General features: G+C 38.3%; 2 protein-coding genes across 4 annotated transcripts in view; one reads left to right on the forward strand and one right to left on the reverse strand.

The window, feature by feature from the left end:
- LOC126100255 (dynein axonemal intermediate chain 7-like) overlaps positions 1-18,056 on the forward strand; it is an 844,976-nt gene that overhangs the window by 289,087 nt on the left and 537,833 nt on the right. The window lies entirely within an intron of this gene.
- The window catches only part of LOC126100253 (toll-like receptor 13), a 229,344-nt gene that overhangs the window by 12,573 nt on the left and 198,715 nt on the right, over positions 1-18,056 (reverse strand). For 2 of the 3 annotated variants that reach the window (XM_049910837.1, XM_049910838.1), the window contains one exon: positions 7,399-7,674. The exons of the other annotated variant lie outside the window; for it this stretch is intronic. In XM_049910837.1, coding sequence (XP_049766794.1) covers positions 7,399-7,674 — 276 coding nt within the window. The remainder of the gene's footprint in view (positions 1-7,398; positions 7,675-18,056) is intronic. 3 annotated transcript variants of the gene reach the window in all.

Genomic DNA, 18,056 nt, shown 5'->3' on the forward strand with positions numbered 1-18,056 from the left:
TTATCTGATCTGCCATAGATGTCACTGGAAGTTTCTGGAACATCCTCAACATTCCATATCCACTTTCAGTGTTAATACAGCATGGTCTTTCACCGACAGTGGATATTTTCATCTTTTCATGCTTTTGTGGATTTCAGGAGATCTTGCATCTTCAGCTTTATTATCACATCAGTAGTCACTGACATTTTCTTCGTTAATGATAGCCTCATCATTTCTGTCATCATTGGAAGAAAACCAGTCTTCATTATCCAAGTCAAAATGGTTTTCATGCAACCTCTCATCGAAGAATGATGTGTGTCTCTTTGGCACGATCACTGATATCTGTTAACACAATAATCAGCCACGAAGCACTTCTTTATTGTGGAATTCAACTTTCCAGTGATCACTTCTCCAGGAAGTCATAAATATCCCATAACACAAACACTCTCAGTTTCTGCAACTATGCCATTTCACCATACCACAGAGTAACAGGAACTGTCATTTTTAATGCACACGTGTTTTATTTATCAAGTGAACAGCATTCTGTCCTGCTTGTAACCAAAAAGATTTTCATGTTTACTATTCAGCAATATGTAGTGAACCTTGTTTATAATGTTCCTTCATCTTGTTGTGGTGTATTTCTTATGAGGTAGCTTGCACCTGTACCCAGTATTAAATGTGCATACAGTGAGTAAAGTAAAACATAACTTTGCTTACCTAAAATGCAATCTCACCGAATGAAAATGAACCATGTGTGATGCACTCAACATGTACAAACACTAGACCAAAGAACAAGAAAACAAAGAAAATTATATTTTCTAGATATCAAAGATGAGTCAATATTAAAATGTTCAGTCACAATGGTGTTGATGTGGTATTTATCGAAGTCTGCACATCAGCAGATCCCCTTGTGTTTGGCAGAACTGCAGGTGAGGATGTAAGAAAGCAATGGAGTGAATGGATGCTTCATATTTCTCTGAATAATTTTGGTGGAGGTGACCAAAACAAACACAGCTGGTCACACACTGTGCAGCAAGTAGGGAATAGAGTTGCACTCTCTGTGACACCAGTTGCATCCACCTGTGCACATGTTGCAAGGGTGCTACATGGTATTGAGCAGAATGTTTGAGCCATCTGATATGGTCAAGCTTCTGACCGAAATCTCTCATTGCATAATGAGGGGCATCTCTAGTGAGCAAAAATTTGCATCTCCCTTGCCTACTGGAACATGTGAAAATTAGAGGAGGCCTGGGAGGTGACACAGCCCTTGGTATTGGATTGTGTAAATCTTGTGACAGTTTTGAGGAGTCTGTTTTCAGTTCTTGTGAATGAATTGTTGGTGGAAGTGAAGTGGTAAAGGGTAAGGGTGCTGCATTGGCCTTACATGTATATTGTAAGCATTCATTTGATATGATATGTCGCTTGCCTCTTCTCTTCACAACTCAAAAAAGAGTCCTGAATAGGACAGAGAGAGTGTATATCAGATGGCATCATCTCGGAGCCAGACAAACTCAGAGTTGTGTAAATTTTTATGGATGAAAAACTTTCTGTCACCGTGCCTGACTGGGTTGAGTGACATGAGATGGTGAATGTGTGAAAACAACTGACAGTTGGACAGTTGCAGGTTGGGGGATCTTCCTGAGTCAGTGGAGGAGATGATGTAGCTGAGAACAAACTGCAACTGCTCACCATACATTATCTGCATGGGTTAACAGCATGCGTCTGCCTTAAATGCAGTGCAAGATTCCAGCAGCACCAAGGGTAATGCATCAAACAAGGCCTCCATACAGCATATTTATGCTGCTTTTAAGATGTGATGTATTTGATCTGTCATCTCATTGCTTGCAGGATGGTAGCCAGTAGTGCAAATGTGCTGCTTCCACAGAGTTGGAATAATTCCTTGAAAAACTGTCTGTCAAATTGTCATCCTCTGTCAGTTGTGATCATTTGTGGGATGCCAAACCTTGTGAACCAAGATTTCACCAAGCCTCAAGCTACTGACTCAGATGATATTTCAGGAATAGGTACTGCTTCTGGCTGCCTAGTGAAATGATCTATCATCATAAGTAAATATTGGCATCCCCCTGGGTATGGCAGAGACCCTATGATATCAGTGTGACTGTGAGTGAACCTTTCTGTAATTGTAGGGAAGCAACCCACCAATGTGAAAACATGTCTAACTACTTTGCTGCATTGGCAGCTGTTGCATGTCCATGCCATGTTGTGACAATCCTTTTGTATATCAGTCCAAATTACCTTTGCAACAACAAGATTGGTAGAATCTCTGATTTTTGGGAGTGCAAGATTGTGGCAGACACTGAAAAACTCCCGTCACTACTGCATAGGGATGAAAGACCATTGCCTCCCACCAGCTGTGTCTCACCAAATTCCTTGGTGCATGTCCTGCATGCAGGCGCTCTAACAGTAGGGCCATTCCTGATTAGCAATGTTGAAGGAATGCATCTTTATTTGACCAGTCACCACATCAAGCCAACTGATCACATTTAATCCTACACAGTTATGGGACATCACAACACTGTTTTGTCTAGCTATGTGTTTTATGTCAGTAGTAAACTTGGTGATGAATTCAGTCTGCCTGCATAAGCAAGATGAGTTGAGCTCAGTCAGATGCTGAAGTATCAAGGTCAAGGGCTTGTGGTCAGTAAGTATCTCAAAATGTTGACCTTCTGTGTAGGGTCTGAACTGCTTAATGGCTAAGTAGATGGTGGATAAGTCTCTATCGAATATGCCCCATTTCTGTTACGATGCAGACAAATTTTTGAGAAGAATGCCAGTAGATGTCAGTTACCACACACACTTTACTGCAATGCTGCGCTGATGGCCATCTGACACACATCCACCATCAGGGCAAGGGAAGCAGCTGGAACTGGATGTGCCAGCAGAGAAGCTTTAGCTAGTGCCACCTTTAGATCATGAAAAGCAATCTCCACTTCCATCATCCACAGTACTTTTCTGTACCCATACATGTTGTTTGCAGTCAGCAATCTGTTCAGTGGTTCCTATACTGCAGCAAAATGAGATAAATGCCACCTTCTGTAGTGTAATATCCCCATGAATCTGCAGAGACCTTTGAAAGCAGTCGGTAAACACATCCACTCAATCACTTTCATCTGCCCAGGCAGGGGTGAAACACCTGTGTGAGAGACAAATGCACTTACATTTTAGCAATAAGATACTTACCACTGCAGGTGACAATAGTGTAACACTCTAAAGTATTCAAACAACAGTCATAAGTGATCTATCAGGAATGGTGCAGTTGTTTAAGGTCTTACAGTCACCACACAGTCTACAAAAACCATCCTTCTTTTTTACCATTTGGAGGAGTGATGCTCACACACTGCAAGATCTGGTGAGGGTACCATCAGTAAGCATTTTGTTGAACTCCACTTGTCCAGCCAGTAGTCTATCTGTGGGTAACTGACACAGCCAAGCAGAAACAGGCTGCCTCTGTGAGGTCCTCATGTGATATTGCATAGAATGGCATTCCTTGTTTTTTGTTGCAACTGAGTCAATGAGTGCAGAGAATTCCTGAAGCAGCTACTGAAGAGGTTATGATCTGCACTTGTACCCTGGTATTCAGCACTGTTATGCTGTTACAATTATTGCCATGTGGCCCAGAAGGGAGGCACATCTGTTTTTACAGTACATGTTTTGTATAGTTCAGCATAGCCTGTGTATCAGCAACACCAGCTGTAATGGCCATGTTTTTTTCCTTGCGCAGTTTAGCCATTAACATTTGTACTCCTTTATGTTTCAAGTTAATATCACAAAAGTTTGCTTTAAGTGATAGATACTCAAGTTTTCCTCTTCAGAAATTCTTCCATTTCTACCTTTTGTTAAGAATGGAAGTGAATCTGGAAGTACTGATGCAGATGCCACACTATGCCTGGATATCTCCATGCAGTGTGTGACGGCACCATTGCACAATATGTGACCCAATGCAGGAGAGAGCTGTGGAGAGGATGCCACTTTCACTAAACATTGGATTGTTAAGTGTGGTATTTGGCAAAAGTGACAGAGAAAATCAGTGCTGTTATTAGCAGTGGCACACATCATCCACTACAAAATAAATCATAGAATTATTCACCACTATGGCCAGAGAAGTGCTATATTTGCTGGCTGCTCATACGGGTCCTTATGGAAGACACTGATTTCTTATCCAGTGTCAGTAAGAAAATGCTTACCAGTCATAACATCCTGTATGATACAAACCATTATGTGCTGAAATTATGACATTCTTGTAGCTCATAAGGTGCTTACTCTTCATTTGAAAAGTGTGCACACATTCTATCACTCCTTGTTGAAGTTTGAGTATTGGCAAGTCATCTATATTGTCTGAGAGCATTTTTTCAAAGTCTACAGTACCAACACCAGCTGAAGGTATCATGTTTATTACTGTTTCCCTAACACTGAGCTCTGTTAACACCTTGACCAGTTGGCTGACAGATTGCTCTGTGTTTGAAGCTGACAGCTGTGCTGATATGTGCACTTCGAGGCCGGTTGCATCTGTGTGCATGGATATGTGTATTTCTGGACCACCTGTCACAACCTCCTTAATTACTGCATAGGTGCACTCTTTTCTGAATGCAATTGCAGTCACATCAGCTTTGCACTCTATCTTATCTGGAGGTAGGACAGCAGTAGCAGAACTAATTTCCTAATATTGGCCAGTAATTTGCGTAGCCAGAAGATTCACAGTGATTGTTCAGATTACTGTTTGCTGATAGCCAACACACATTGCACCCATAAAATTTGGAAATTGGAGCTACCAACTTGTTCTCCACCCCCTTAAGTTTGTACAGACACAATTCTGGTTGCAGAACAAAGCACTGCAACAAGGTCTCTCTGCATACATTTTACAACAGTTGTGGCAGTGTGTCATCATGTGCTTGATCTCATTAAGGTCCGGCTGTGACATAAGCATTGTATATTTATCTGAACTGACACAAATTCCCTGCCGGCCAAAGGTGGAAACCAGTTTCGTGAGCCACAGTTGTGTTTTTGTGGGTCAGAATGCTGCCGATTCACATTGTTGATCCTGTGTGGGCAGTGTGCATCTTGACTGTCATTTGATGTAGGTGGCGATGACAAGGCTTTACTTGCTGAAGGTAAACTTGCCTTCCATGTTTGATCACTGTGTTGTTATGATCCTCCTTTGTTTGACACATTCAGGAATGACAATATAATGTAGTTTTATGCAACAGTTAAGTTTTGGGTCATCACTATGGGGTAGTTTGCACATGCCCCCATTATTAAAAGCCTACAATTTGAGTAAAGTATAATACAACTTTTTTTTTACATTAAATAGTCTCATTAAACGTCACACATTCTCAACATACACAAGAACTAGACCAAAGAATAAGGAAACAAAGACAGTTGTATACTCCAGATATCAAACATGAAGAATGATAAAATGTTCACACTCGCACTGACATCAATTTGATATTTATCAAAGTTGCCATTATCTCATCATCAATTCATACTGGACTCCCTTCTCTTCAAAGACACTTGTCATTTTGTTTGACAAATATTCACCTCTGTTATAGCAGTGGAATGCACTAATCCTCAAATGGATTCATTCTGTTTAACATATTTCAGTACTTCAGATTTATTTTGCTGCATATTGACTATAATCATCTATAAATGCAATAATGTAGCTCTTTCCCACATACGTAATAGAACTCATGATGTCACTAGGAAAGTCTCAGTGGATGTTTCGCACTTGCCCTCTTCGGATTTTGTGGAAATCTTGTTTACTTGCCTTCACTGCAGATGGTGCATGAGTCTTACCTTCAATATTCATTTCTTCCACATATTTCAGAAGCACTTTTAGATTTATGTAATTTGAGCGTTCTAAACTTTGATCCCAGTTTGCAATCTTTCAACTAAAACTGCTGTGCAAGAGTTTCTGAAAAATTTCATAGCATGCATTTTCATCTCGCCCTCTCTCTCTCTCTATCTCTCTCTCTCTCTCTCTCTCTCTCTCTCTCTCTCTCTCTCTCTCTCTCTCTCCATACCTCTGTCTCCAGACTGCACTGACAGTAGTTTGTGAACAAATAAAATATTTTTAATCAAAACTGGTACTGCTTTTCCAATGACATATCTGACAACATCTGTTTCACTGAACTGAACTTTAAAGAAGCTCCAATTTTTGCAATCTTGATCACTATCTGTCTTTTAAGTGTTTGCACTTTTATAGAGTTTGCACATTTATTTCCACAATCCATGAGACTTTTTTTTAACAAAGCTGAACTTCAGATTTACTGTAGTTAATGTCTTAATTGCAGTTACAATGTCATCACAGCCTTGTGCATTGTTAACAAAAGATGATATCCAGCATCAGTTTCTTCACTGGTGTGCCTGTTGACTAAAAATTGTCAAATTCTATGAAATGTTTACTCATTGTACTTTTTCATGGATTGAAATTTAACTGCAGTAAATGTTTATGTAGAAATAACTGACTGCAATGCTTTTTCTTTCAAATGGGACAGAAAAGTTTTTCCACATTTCAAATGCACTGCTGCAGTCTTTCACATATTTCAGGTGGTTGTATGTAATTCATTCCATTATTTTTTAGCAACACTTTGTATCATGATTTGAGAGATTTTGGAGTAATTTGTTTATCTTAGTATCCTCCTTTTCCATGTCACTCTCTAGAACTTCACTTGCTCTGTCTATTTGTTGACAGTAAGATCCAACAAATCTAATTCATCTGGCCTGCCTCATGTGCAGAATTTCCAGATTTCAAAACTGTTTTCAACTTGATATTTGCTTTCATATTCTTCTGACATCTTGATATTCCAAGCTGATTAACCAGGAATACAAAAATGTTTGCACAACAGTTACGTTTTTAACTTCCAACTTTTACTTTCTGTCCTGGGCCCATAGGTCATTGAGAACATGTGTAGCAGAGCACGGTTGCAAGCAAGAAACATTAGTTTTCAAATATTTGTTCTCTGACAAAAAAGAACAGTATGTGATATGTGTAACAACACATGCAAGGATGCTCAGAGAGTAATAACAAGTCAAAGACTCGACATCAGCAGAGATGAATACAAGACAACAAAATCATAAGGAGCACGATACAGAATTTCATATGAAATATCAAATAAAAAGATACTGAATCAAATCTGAGAGAAAAATACTTTATGTCTCAACATGACTAAAAGAAGTGATAGGCTGGATGGACATATCCAGAATTATCCAGGAATAGTTACTTTGGTAAGGGAGCAAAGTGAGGGAGGTAAAACTTTTAGAGGGAGACAGTGTTTGAATACTGTAAGCAGATTCAAATGGGTGTAGGTTGCAGTATTTGCAGAGGACTGATTAGTTAGGAGAGCTGCATCAAACCAATCTTTGGACTGAAGACAACAACAAGAAACATATTACAATTCTTACTTTGAGTTCTTCTGCTCCAGCATCATATCCAGGCCACTGTATGTAAGTTTTGGTGAGCATAAGGTAACGCAGCATTTTGGGTCTTCTGCTTGTTGGTATCTCCTCGAGGAGAACAAGAATCAAATCCTCACGTCGAGTCTCAAGCAAGCGATGTTGTGCCATGTGTAATTCAAATTGACACCACTGACTGCGAAGAAAAGCCTGTGAGATGACCAGCAAGATACTTCTGCTCTGATCCATGCATGAGATAATGTTCTCTAGTATGCTCAAGCCCACCTGGGAAAATTGTTATTACTAAAAAAATCATCCACTTATATCATTTGTTGAAAATGATATAAATTTAGAATACTACTGTTCCATGAGACTTACTTGTTACTTGTAAGCAACTTATAAGTGTGTAATAGTTCTTGTTTATGGAAAGTATTATTTATAACTTATGGCACAGGATCTACAGGCTTAGTGATTGGCCAGGTTGTAAGTTACATATCAAAGCTAATTTACGATAAAACAAAACAGAAAACAAAAGTACATACAAGAACAAATTTGTTCTCAACTTATCTTAGTGAGTAATATTGTGAAATATGCTAAGCATTTATTCATAATCAACAAGCAGCATCCCATTTAAAGATAGAATAGTAACCCAAATTAATAAACGAATTAGTGTATATGTGTGTAATCTTAGCACAGTAGAGTTAAGTTATGTCCTAGAGAAATCTGAAGTAGTCAGCTCCACTTAGAAACTTGATAAATAAAGTTTATAGTATCACTATTTCACTCATTCTTTCTTCTAGAATTGACGTCAGATTTGTTGTTATTGTAGTTTGGAGCTTTGCTTTTTATATGTACTTTATTCTTTAACACAATGGATATGAAGAACAACACAGTACATTATTACATCCAGATGTAGTTGAAAGTAGTTGAAGCAGAATATTAGCTTAAAGAAAAAAGACAGGTCTGGATCAAACCAGAATAGGAAAAGAAGAATTCTGCTTATAGGCAGCAGTCAAGGGAGGGGTGTGGGCCAGCAGCTTCAGTAGAAATTAGGTGCAGGGTACCAGGTCACAAGTTTTGTGAAACCAAGTGATAGCCTTAGCCAGGTGACAGAAAACGTAGATCAGCTATGTAGGGACTTTGAGAAGGAAGATCAGGTAAATAGTTGGGGGAGCAGGAAACAGCCTGGCTATGAATCCAATATACAATATTAGGAGTGACCTGGATAAAATAGGAGCAGAAACTGAGCACACAAATGTGGGGTTTGTGGAGATCTTTCAGTGCCATGATCAGCCCTGGGTAAACACTGCTCTAAAGTATGTTAACACTGAGTTGAACAGGATGCTCCAGACATCGGCAAAATCTCACGTAAGTGTTGTTCCAGTAAATGCTATTGGTAGGTGGGGATACACTACACATGGCCTGCATCTGAATAGGATGGGGAAAAGTAAGTTAGCTTCTCAATTAACAGAAATTGTAAGGGGGTCCACAGTCACACAAGGGGTGATCCCTGTGGTTAATAGATCCAGGCAGACAGGTTTTTTAGGTTTAAGTCAAAGTCCAGACAGATGACAATCAAGATAAATAGAATAAAATAAACTTCATGTACAGTTAATAGGGGTAAAGTTAAGGGCAGTATCAACGTACTTCATCAAAATATCAGGGGAATAAAAAATAAAGTAGATGACCTATTAGTGTGTTTAGATGATCTCAAAAATAAGAATGAGACTGATATACTCTGTCTGTCTGAACACCATGTAACTGTGGGCATGGGTAGTGTCGGTATAAGTGGGTATAATTTAGCATCTCACACTTGTAAATCTAGGATGGATAAAGGAGGAGCTGCCATTTTCATAAAACAAGGGTATACATGCAAAACTGTAGAAGTAAGCAAATTTTGTGTTGATCAGTACTTTGAGGTTTGTGCATGTGAACTTCAGCTAGATAATGTAGTATTGACAATAGAAACAGTGTACAGGTCCCCATTAGGAGACTGGGAGCTGTTCATAAAAAAGTTTGACTCCCTATTTTCCTGTCTGTCAGACAAAAAGAAGTTGTTAATCTGTGGTGAATTCAGTGTAAACTTTCTAAGTAATTCTGATAGGAAAAGTGAATTAGAAGTGTTATTAACAACATATAATTTAGAATCAGTGATCAATTTCTCTACACGTATAGTTCAGGACAGTAGCACGCTGATAGATAATGTATTTATACAAAAAGAGGATTTAAACAAACAAGTGCTTTCCCTGTGGTAAATGGATTTTCAGACCATGATGCACAACTGATTAACTTACAAAACCTAACAGGGTGTACAGTTCAGAAACCATTAAGTAAAAGTCTGAGGTGCACTTAACCTGGTATCTATACAGCACTTCAGACAGCGTAAGAAATGTTAATTGGGGAGATGTATATAATGAGAGAAATGCTAATGATAAGTGCAACATATTTCTTGATAAATTTATATCCGTCTTTGAACATTGTTTCCAAAGAAAATTATTAAGTGTAACACCACACACTTTTTAAAAGAAATCTTGGATTACGACTGGTATTAAAGTGTCTTCAGAAAGAAAAAGAAAACTGTATGAGACAGCAGAACTAGTAAAGATCTAGAATTATTTTTACACTATAAAAATTATTGTAACATACTGAGAAAAGTTGTAAAGAAATCAATAAATATGTATGTTAGAGAAGAAACTAACAACTCTGGCAATAAAATCAAATCAATATGGAATGTTGTTAGAAGGGAGACAGGAAAAGTAACCACAGGGGTAGGTAGTATCACTGTTAAAGAGAACAAGACCATCCTAACCAACAGTACACAAGTAGTTAATGTATTTAACAACCATTTCTTAAGTGTAGGAGAAAAAATTGGTGAGAACAGTTCAAAAGAAAAAGCTAGGCAGTACATGGAAGAGTCTGTTTTGAAAAAAATTAGTCAGACTAAGTTTCACCTAGCAACCTCTTGTGAAATAAATAAAATTATTAAATCTCTGAAAAACAAATGTTCTACATCTACATCTACATCTACATCTACATCCATACTCCGCAAGCCACCTGACGGTGTGTGGTGGAGGGTACCTTCAGTACCTCTATCGGTTCCCCCTTCTATTCCAGTCTCGTATTGTTCGTGGAAAGAAGGATTGTCGGTATGCCTCTGTGTGGGCTCTAATCTCTCTGATTTTATCCTCATGGTCTCTTCGCGAGATATACGTAGGAGGGAGCAATATACTGCTTGACTCTTCGGTGAAGGTATGTTCTCGAAACTTTGACAAAAGCCCGTACCGAGCTACTGAGCGTCTCTCCTGCAGAGTCTTCCACTGGAGTTTATCTATCATCTCCGTAACGCTTTCGCGATTACTAAATGATCCTGTAACGAAGCACGCTGCTCTCCGTTGGATCTTCTCTCTCTCTTCTATCAACCCTATCTGGTACGGATCCCACACTGCTGAGCAGTATTCAAGCAGTGGGCGAACAAGCGTACTCTAACCTACTTCCTTTGTTTTCGGATTGCATTTCCTTAGGATTCTTCCAATGAATCTCAGTCTGGCATCTGCTTTACCGACAATGAACATTATATGATCATTCCATTTTAAATCACTCCTAATGCGTACTCCCAGATAATTTATGGTATTAACTGCTTCCAGTTGCTGACCTGCTATTTTGTAGCTAAATGATAAAGGATCTATCTTTCTGTGTATTCGCAGCACATTACACTTGTCTACATTGAGATTCAGTTGCCATTCCCTGCACCATGCGTCAATTCGCTGCAGATCCTCCTGCATTTCAGTACAATTTTCCATTGTTACAACCTCTCGATACACCACAGCATCATCTGCAAAAAGCCTCAGTGAACTTCCGATGTCATCCACCAGGTCATTTATGTATATTGTGAATAGCAACGGTCCTATGACACTCCCCTGCGGCACACCTGAAATTACTCTTACTTCGGAAGACTTCTCTCCATTGAGAATAACATGCTGCGTCCTGTTATCTAGGAACTCCTCAATCCAATCACACAATTGGTCTGATAGTCCATATGCTCTTACTTTGTTCATTAAACGACTGTGGGGAACTATATCGAATGCCTTGCGGAAGTCAAGAAACATGGCATCTACCTGTGAACCCGTGTCTATGGCCCTCTGAGTCTCGTGGACGAATAGCGCGAGCTGGGTTTCACATGACCGTCTTTTTCGAAACCCATGCTGATTCCTACAGAGTAGATTTCTAGACTCCAGAAAAGTCATTATACTCGAACACAATACGTGTTCCAAAATTCTACAACTGATCGACGTTAGAGATATAGGTCTATAGTTCTGCACATCTGTTCGACGTCCCTTCTTGAAAACGGGGATGACCTGTGCCCTTTTCCAATCCTTTGGAACGCTACGCTCTTCTAGAGACCTACGGTACACCGCTGCAAGAAGGGGGGCAAGTTCCTTCGCGTACTCCGTGTAAAATTGAACTGGTATCCCATCAGGTCCAGAGGCCTTTCCTCTTTTGAGCGATTTTAATTGTTTCTCTATCCCTCTGTCGTCTATTTCGATATCTACCATTTTGTCATCTGTGTGACAATCTAGAGTAGATGACATCTCTAATAAGATATTAAAACAATGCGGAGCAATTACACCTGATGTTCTGAGTCACATATGTAATGCATCACTAACTCAAGATATTTTCCCAGACAGGTTAAAATATGCCATTGTCAGGCCTCTCTGCAAAAAGGGAGACACCACAGATGTCAATAATTATCGGCCAGTATCCTTGCTTACAGCATTCTCAAAAATCTTCTTGAAAGTAATGTACTCAAGAATGGTTAGCCATCTCAACAGTAATGGGATACGCAGTAAATCACAGTTCGGATTCCAAAAATGCTGTTCCACTGAGACAGCAATATACAATTTCACTGTCCACATAATAGAGTCTTTAAGTAGTAAAATGTCACCAATAGGAATTTTCTATGACTTGTCCAGAGCATCTTATTGTGTGAACCATGACATTATGTTACAGAAATTACAATGCTATGGTATCAATGGAATAGCATATGAGTGGTTCAAGTCATACCTACAGAACAGGAAGCAAAAAGTTTACTTATATGGGTCAAGTGATTTAAATAAGTTTGCCACTTCATCTAACTGGGGTGAAATTACATTAGGTGTTCCACAGGGTTCAATCATGGGTTCCCTTCTGTTCTTGATATATGTGAACGACCTCCATTCCTATCTGAAACAGGAAGCTGAACTGACACTGTTTGCTGATGATACAAGCATCATAAATCCAGTAAAAGAAATTCCAATTGAAAATGGTACAAATAAGGTCTTTGGAAAAGCCATTAATTGGTTTTCTGCAAATGGGCTTGCTCTAAACTTTGAAAAAACACTGTACATCCAATTTTCTGCTGGAAAAAGTACAGATCCTTCAATACATATAGCACATCAACAGAAGTCACTAGACAGGGTAGAGCATACTAAGTTTTTGGGTGTACATGTAGATGAGAATCTTAATTGGAAAATTCATATTTTGGATCTTCTAAAAAAATTCATATTTTGGATCTCCTAAAGTGACTAGATTCAGCAACTTTTGCGATCAGAATAATTGACAATTTTGGGGATATAGAAATTAGTAAGCTAACATACTTTGCATACGTTCACTCTCTGATGTCATACAGAAGAATATTTTGGGGTAACTCAACATTTAGACAAAAAGTATTCACTGCTCAAAAGAAAATGGTTAGAAGAATGTGTGGGGTACATAGTCGCACATCTTGTAGGCATCTTTTTAAGAGATTGGGAATTCTTTCTACAGCCTCAAAGTACATCTATTCACTAATGAAATTTGTTCTCAATGACATGGACCACTTTAAAAACAACAGTGACATTCATGATTATAAAACAAGAAAAAAGAAGGACTTACACTATCCTTTGCTCAACCTATCTTTGGCACAGAAAGGGGTAAAATATGCTGCTGTAAAATTTTTCGACAAATTACAAGATGAAATAAGGTGTCTGACAGACAGCAGTAATAGCTTCAAAAGTAAGCTGAAATCATACCTCCTTGACAACTCCTATACCATAGATGAATTCTTTAATAGAAATAAATAAATCTATAAATATAGTATGTGCATTTTGTATCATTTAAGGGAATGGGGTAAATAACAGAAATATTAATCTTTAACTCTGTATTGTAGTATATATATTAAAAATTTTTGTTTCATATGTGCATTTCTTTTGCACTTGACACATTCCACACCATACCGTGGGATTTATCATTGGAACATGCAACCAATTAACTAACAATGAAGCAACTGTTATAAACTGATATTAGACTCATCATTCATCTCTGCTAACACTAATGATAGTTTTACATGTAATTTATACTTTAACATCATGAATATGAAGAACAGTAACACAATACATTACAACATTGAAGCAACTATTATAAACTGATATTTCACCCAACAATCATTACTGCTAACATTAATGATAGTTCTATATATGTCATACTAAAAGGGTCATTAGTAGCCTCTATTTATATACTTAAATGGCCATAAATTGATATATTTTTGCTCTATACCAATATTTGATGCCCTTCTAGGAAGGTACATTTATGTTGTAAGTCCATGAAGAAAGGATCAGTGAGTGTGAAGGTTGATTTTACTAGGTACTTAATAAAGTATAACTGGAAATCTTCAATACCCCAATCTAGATACTAAGAAAATTTCGTCACGTGATGTATGTTCGTGAATAACTGGCAGTGGCTTCTAAAATGGGAATAAATTTATTTCTGAATATTTTGTCATCCACTTGTTGTTTTATGTCTGTAAGTATCTATTACATGCATTTATTAAGGCAAAAGTGCTTCAGTTTGCTGGTCAGAGACTCGTCCATAGCTGATTAGTGGACAGAAGAAAGAGAGCTATGGAGATTTATTTTGTACCTTGTTCAAATGTTCAAATGTGTGTGAAATCTTATGGGACTTAACTGCTAAGGTCATCAGTCCCTAAGCTTACACACTACTTAACCTAAATTATCCTAAGGACAAACACACACACCCATGCCCGAGGGAGGACTCGAACCCCTGCCGGGACCAGCCACACAGTCCATGACTGCAGTGCCATAGACCGCTTGGCTAATCCCGCGTGGCTTTTGTACCTTCTCAAGTTACGAAATGATTCATTCTATAAAATGCTTCACTTAGTAACTGTCTTGTAATTTGAGATTAAAAATTGTGACACTCCTGTATGTTGATTTGCCACTTCAGCTAACATCTGAAGAAAAAACTAAAGTCAAGAGGTACCAGATCAAAAGTGATGTAAAGCGGGGTGACGTGGGATATTGAAACACTGACTTGGGATGTGAGTGCAGACAACTAGGTATTAATAGATGGGGAAAGGGCGGGGGGGAGGGGGGGGGGCAGGAACAGTTTGGTCAACAATAGAGAATATGGTATCAGGAATGACTATAGAAGCTAAGTGCAGCAAAATCACACACAAGTGTGGGCTTTGCTGAAGTTCTGCAGTGGCACATTCAACCCTGGATTAACAAAGCTGTCAGGCGAGTTAACCAGCAACAGTCAACAGACCAAGTCGCTGCTGCCTTTGAGTTGAGTTCTGGTGGTGCTGCAGCAGTTGCTGCTATGAAAAGGAAGAGATACACAATACATGGCCTATAACTTATCAGGATGAGTATAGACAGATTACCGGAACTAATAGCTGATGATACAGGGGTAGGAGTTCAAATGATCACCAGTTGTAGAATTCCTGCAAATTCTTGTAATTGATGGGGTGGGAGGTAAGACTTTTTTTGGGTTAAATACCTCATTCAAAAAGACTTCCTTAAAAAAGTTCCAGATAAATGACACATTGCACACAAAAGAAACTTTTATGGTTAGTCTTATTATTATGCATAAGAATGTCAAAAATGAACTTCATTAACTTCTTAATTGTTTATACTAAAACATCAGAAGGAAGTTGATGTATTAGGTCTGTCTGAGTGCTATGTAAGTAGCAGAATAAGTATGTACAAAAAAACAAAACAAAAAAAGACAATCCAGTTGCTCCAATCCTGGACTTTTATGAATTGCACAGGTGGGAACTTTCCCTGCAATACATCCTATATTCCCATAACCCTCCTGGCCTCAACCTTCATTAATTTTTGAATTCACAAATCACATTACACAAAAGTTAACAATGGAAAATTCAGAATGGAATGTAACAGTATTATGAAGAGGATAGTAGCTACTCACCATACAACAGAGATGCTGAGTCACAGGTAGGAACAACAAAAGATTGTCAGAAAGTGAGCTTTTGGCCAACGAGGCCTTCACTGAAAATAAACAACATACAACATGCATTTGTGTGTGTGTGTGTGTGTGTGTGTGTGTGTGTGTGTGTGTGTGTGTGTGTGTGTTTTGTCTGTTTTCAATGAAGCCTTTTTGGGCGAAAGCTCACTTTCTGACAGTCTTGTTGCTGTACCTACCTGAACACAGCATCCCAGCTATATGTTTAGCAGCAGCTATACTCCTCATAATATTATTATACAAAATTCTATGACAAAATATTACCCAACTGGTGTTTACTGTGACTTGTCAAAGCATTTGATTGTGCAGTTCACCATATTGTCCTGGAGAAGCTCAGATATGATGATATCAGTGAACTTGATGGTAACTGGTTTTCATCCTGTGTTACTAAAAGGATGCAGTAAGAGACTCAAGGAGTGTACACAATGAAACAACATCTTAGAAATGGGAATAATCACTAAGGGTGTCAAGAATACTGAAAATCTCATGCAATGTTGATATGTTGTAGCTTAAGTAGTTTTTTTAGACCAATTTAAGGCAGTTTTCTGACTTATTAGACCACAAGTGTCATACAACAATATTAACCATTCCTCCTGGAACACCCTTTATACCAGCATATGTGACCTTCCATCACATATAGAAAGGCAAAAACTGTTCTCCTTGCTGACAATTCAAATATTATAATTAAGCCCAAATTCAGCAACTGAAATTGTAAATAACATTTTCTTGAAAATTGATATCTAATTCCAGAATGAAATTTTTACTCTGCAGTGGAGTGTGTACTGATATGAAACTTACTAGCAGATTAAAATTGTGTGTAGACTGAGACTTGAACTGTGGACCTTTGCATGTGCTCTACCAACTGGGCTATCCAAGTATGACTGATGGAAGTAAAGCTGTGAGAATGGATCATGAAACATGCTTGGGTAACTCAGTCAGCAGAGAACTTGCTCACATAATGCAAATGTCTCGAGTTTGAGTCTCAGTCTGCACACAATTTTAATCTCACAGGGAGTTTTGAAATCTGATTCTCTGCATATAGATCATTACTGAACTTAAATAAAAGGCGATACATGCATTACAGAACTGCACAAAGCTTGACCACACTGTTTGAAATAATGCATGAGGGCAAATCTGAATATGAAACAGAATAGTCTAACATATTTGGTGTTTACATTGATAAGAGTTTTAACTCGAAGCTACATGTTACAGACTTTCTTAAACATTCTGCAGCTTTGCTTCATGGATAGTATCAGATTTTGGAGATGAAACTGTAAAAAACTGACTTATTTTTCTTATTCCCATTCACTAGAGTAACCTTCGAGGAAAGAGTGATATTGCACAAAAGTCTGTAGTAAGGAAAATATGTAGAGTCCAGTCTACAACCCCTAATGAAAGATCTTTAACCAGTTTAGTATTCTGACAACATCACAGTACACTTACTCCCTGATGAAGTTTGTTGTCAACAGTCAACCACAGTTTGAAAACAACAATGATATTCATAAATATAATACTATAAGGAGAAAATATTTAGATTTTTCATCTATCAAACTTAGTGTGGCACAAAAAGGACTGTAATATTCAGCTATTAAAATCTTTGACCACCTACCCATTTATTGAAAGAAAGCTCTTTCTACTGTGTTTAAGATTTTCTAAATGTGTAGAAGTATGTAAATGGTCAGCCTATTTTCTGCAAAGAAGATGTACTATATTTGTAAATTTCACTCATTTCGTATCCTAACAAGAGGTCACAATTATAATCCATGGAACATGCAAATAAATGAGACAGGAGATGGGTAGCAGGGGTTGTGTGGCATGGACTGGGCGGTTTTCTAGGTTAGATGGCCTTGGGCAAGTACAGAAAGGGCAACAGCCTCAAAGAGTGCAGGGCAAAGTCAGGACATGTGGGGACCAAGCAGAAATCTGTACTGTAATTGTAAAATGTCAAAGCTGCATTGGTAAAGTACCGGAACTTCAAGCGCTGATAGAAAGCACCGAAGCTGAAATCGTTATATGTACAGAAAGCTGGCTGAAGCCAGAGATAAATTCTAGTGAAATTTTTACAAAGGCACAGACGGTGTTTAGAAAGGATAGATTGCATGCAACCAGTGGTGGCATGTTTGTCACTGTTAGTGGTAGTTTATCCTGTAGTGAAGTAAAAGTGGATAGTTCCTGTGAATTATTATGAGTGGAGGTTACACTCAACAACCGAGCTAGGTTAATAATTGGCTCCTTTTACCAACGTCTCGACTCAGCAGCATTAGTGGCAGAACAACTGAGAGAAAATCTGGAATACATTTCACATAAAATTTCAAGCATGTTGTAGTCTTAGGTGGAGCTTTCAATTTACCAGACATAGACTGGGACAGTCA

This window comes from Schistocerca cancellata, chromosome 9 (genome assembly GCF_023864275.1).
Source record: "Schistocerca cancellata isolate TAMUIC-IGC-003103 chromosome 9, iqSchCanc2.1, whole genome shotgun sequence".
Lineage (NCBI taxonomy): Eukaryota > Metazoa > Arthropoda > Insecta > Orthoptera > Acrididae > Schistocerca > Schistocerca cancellata.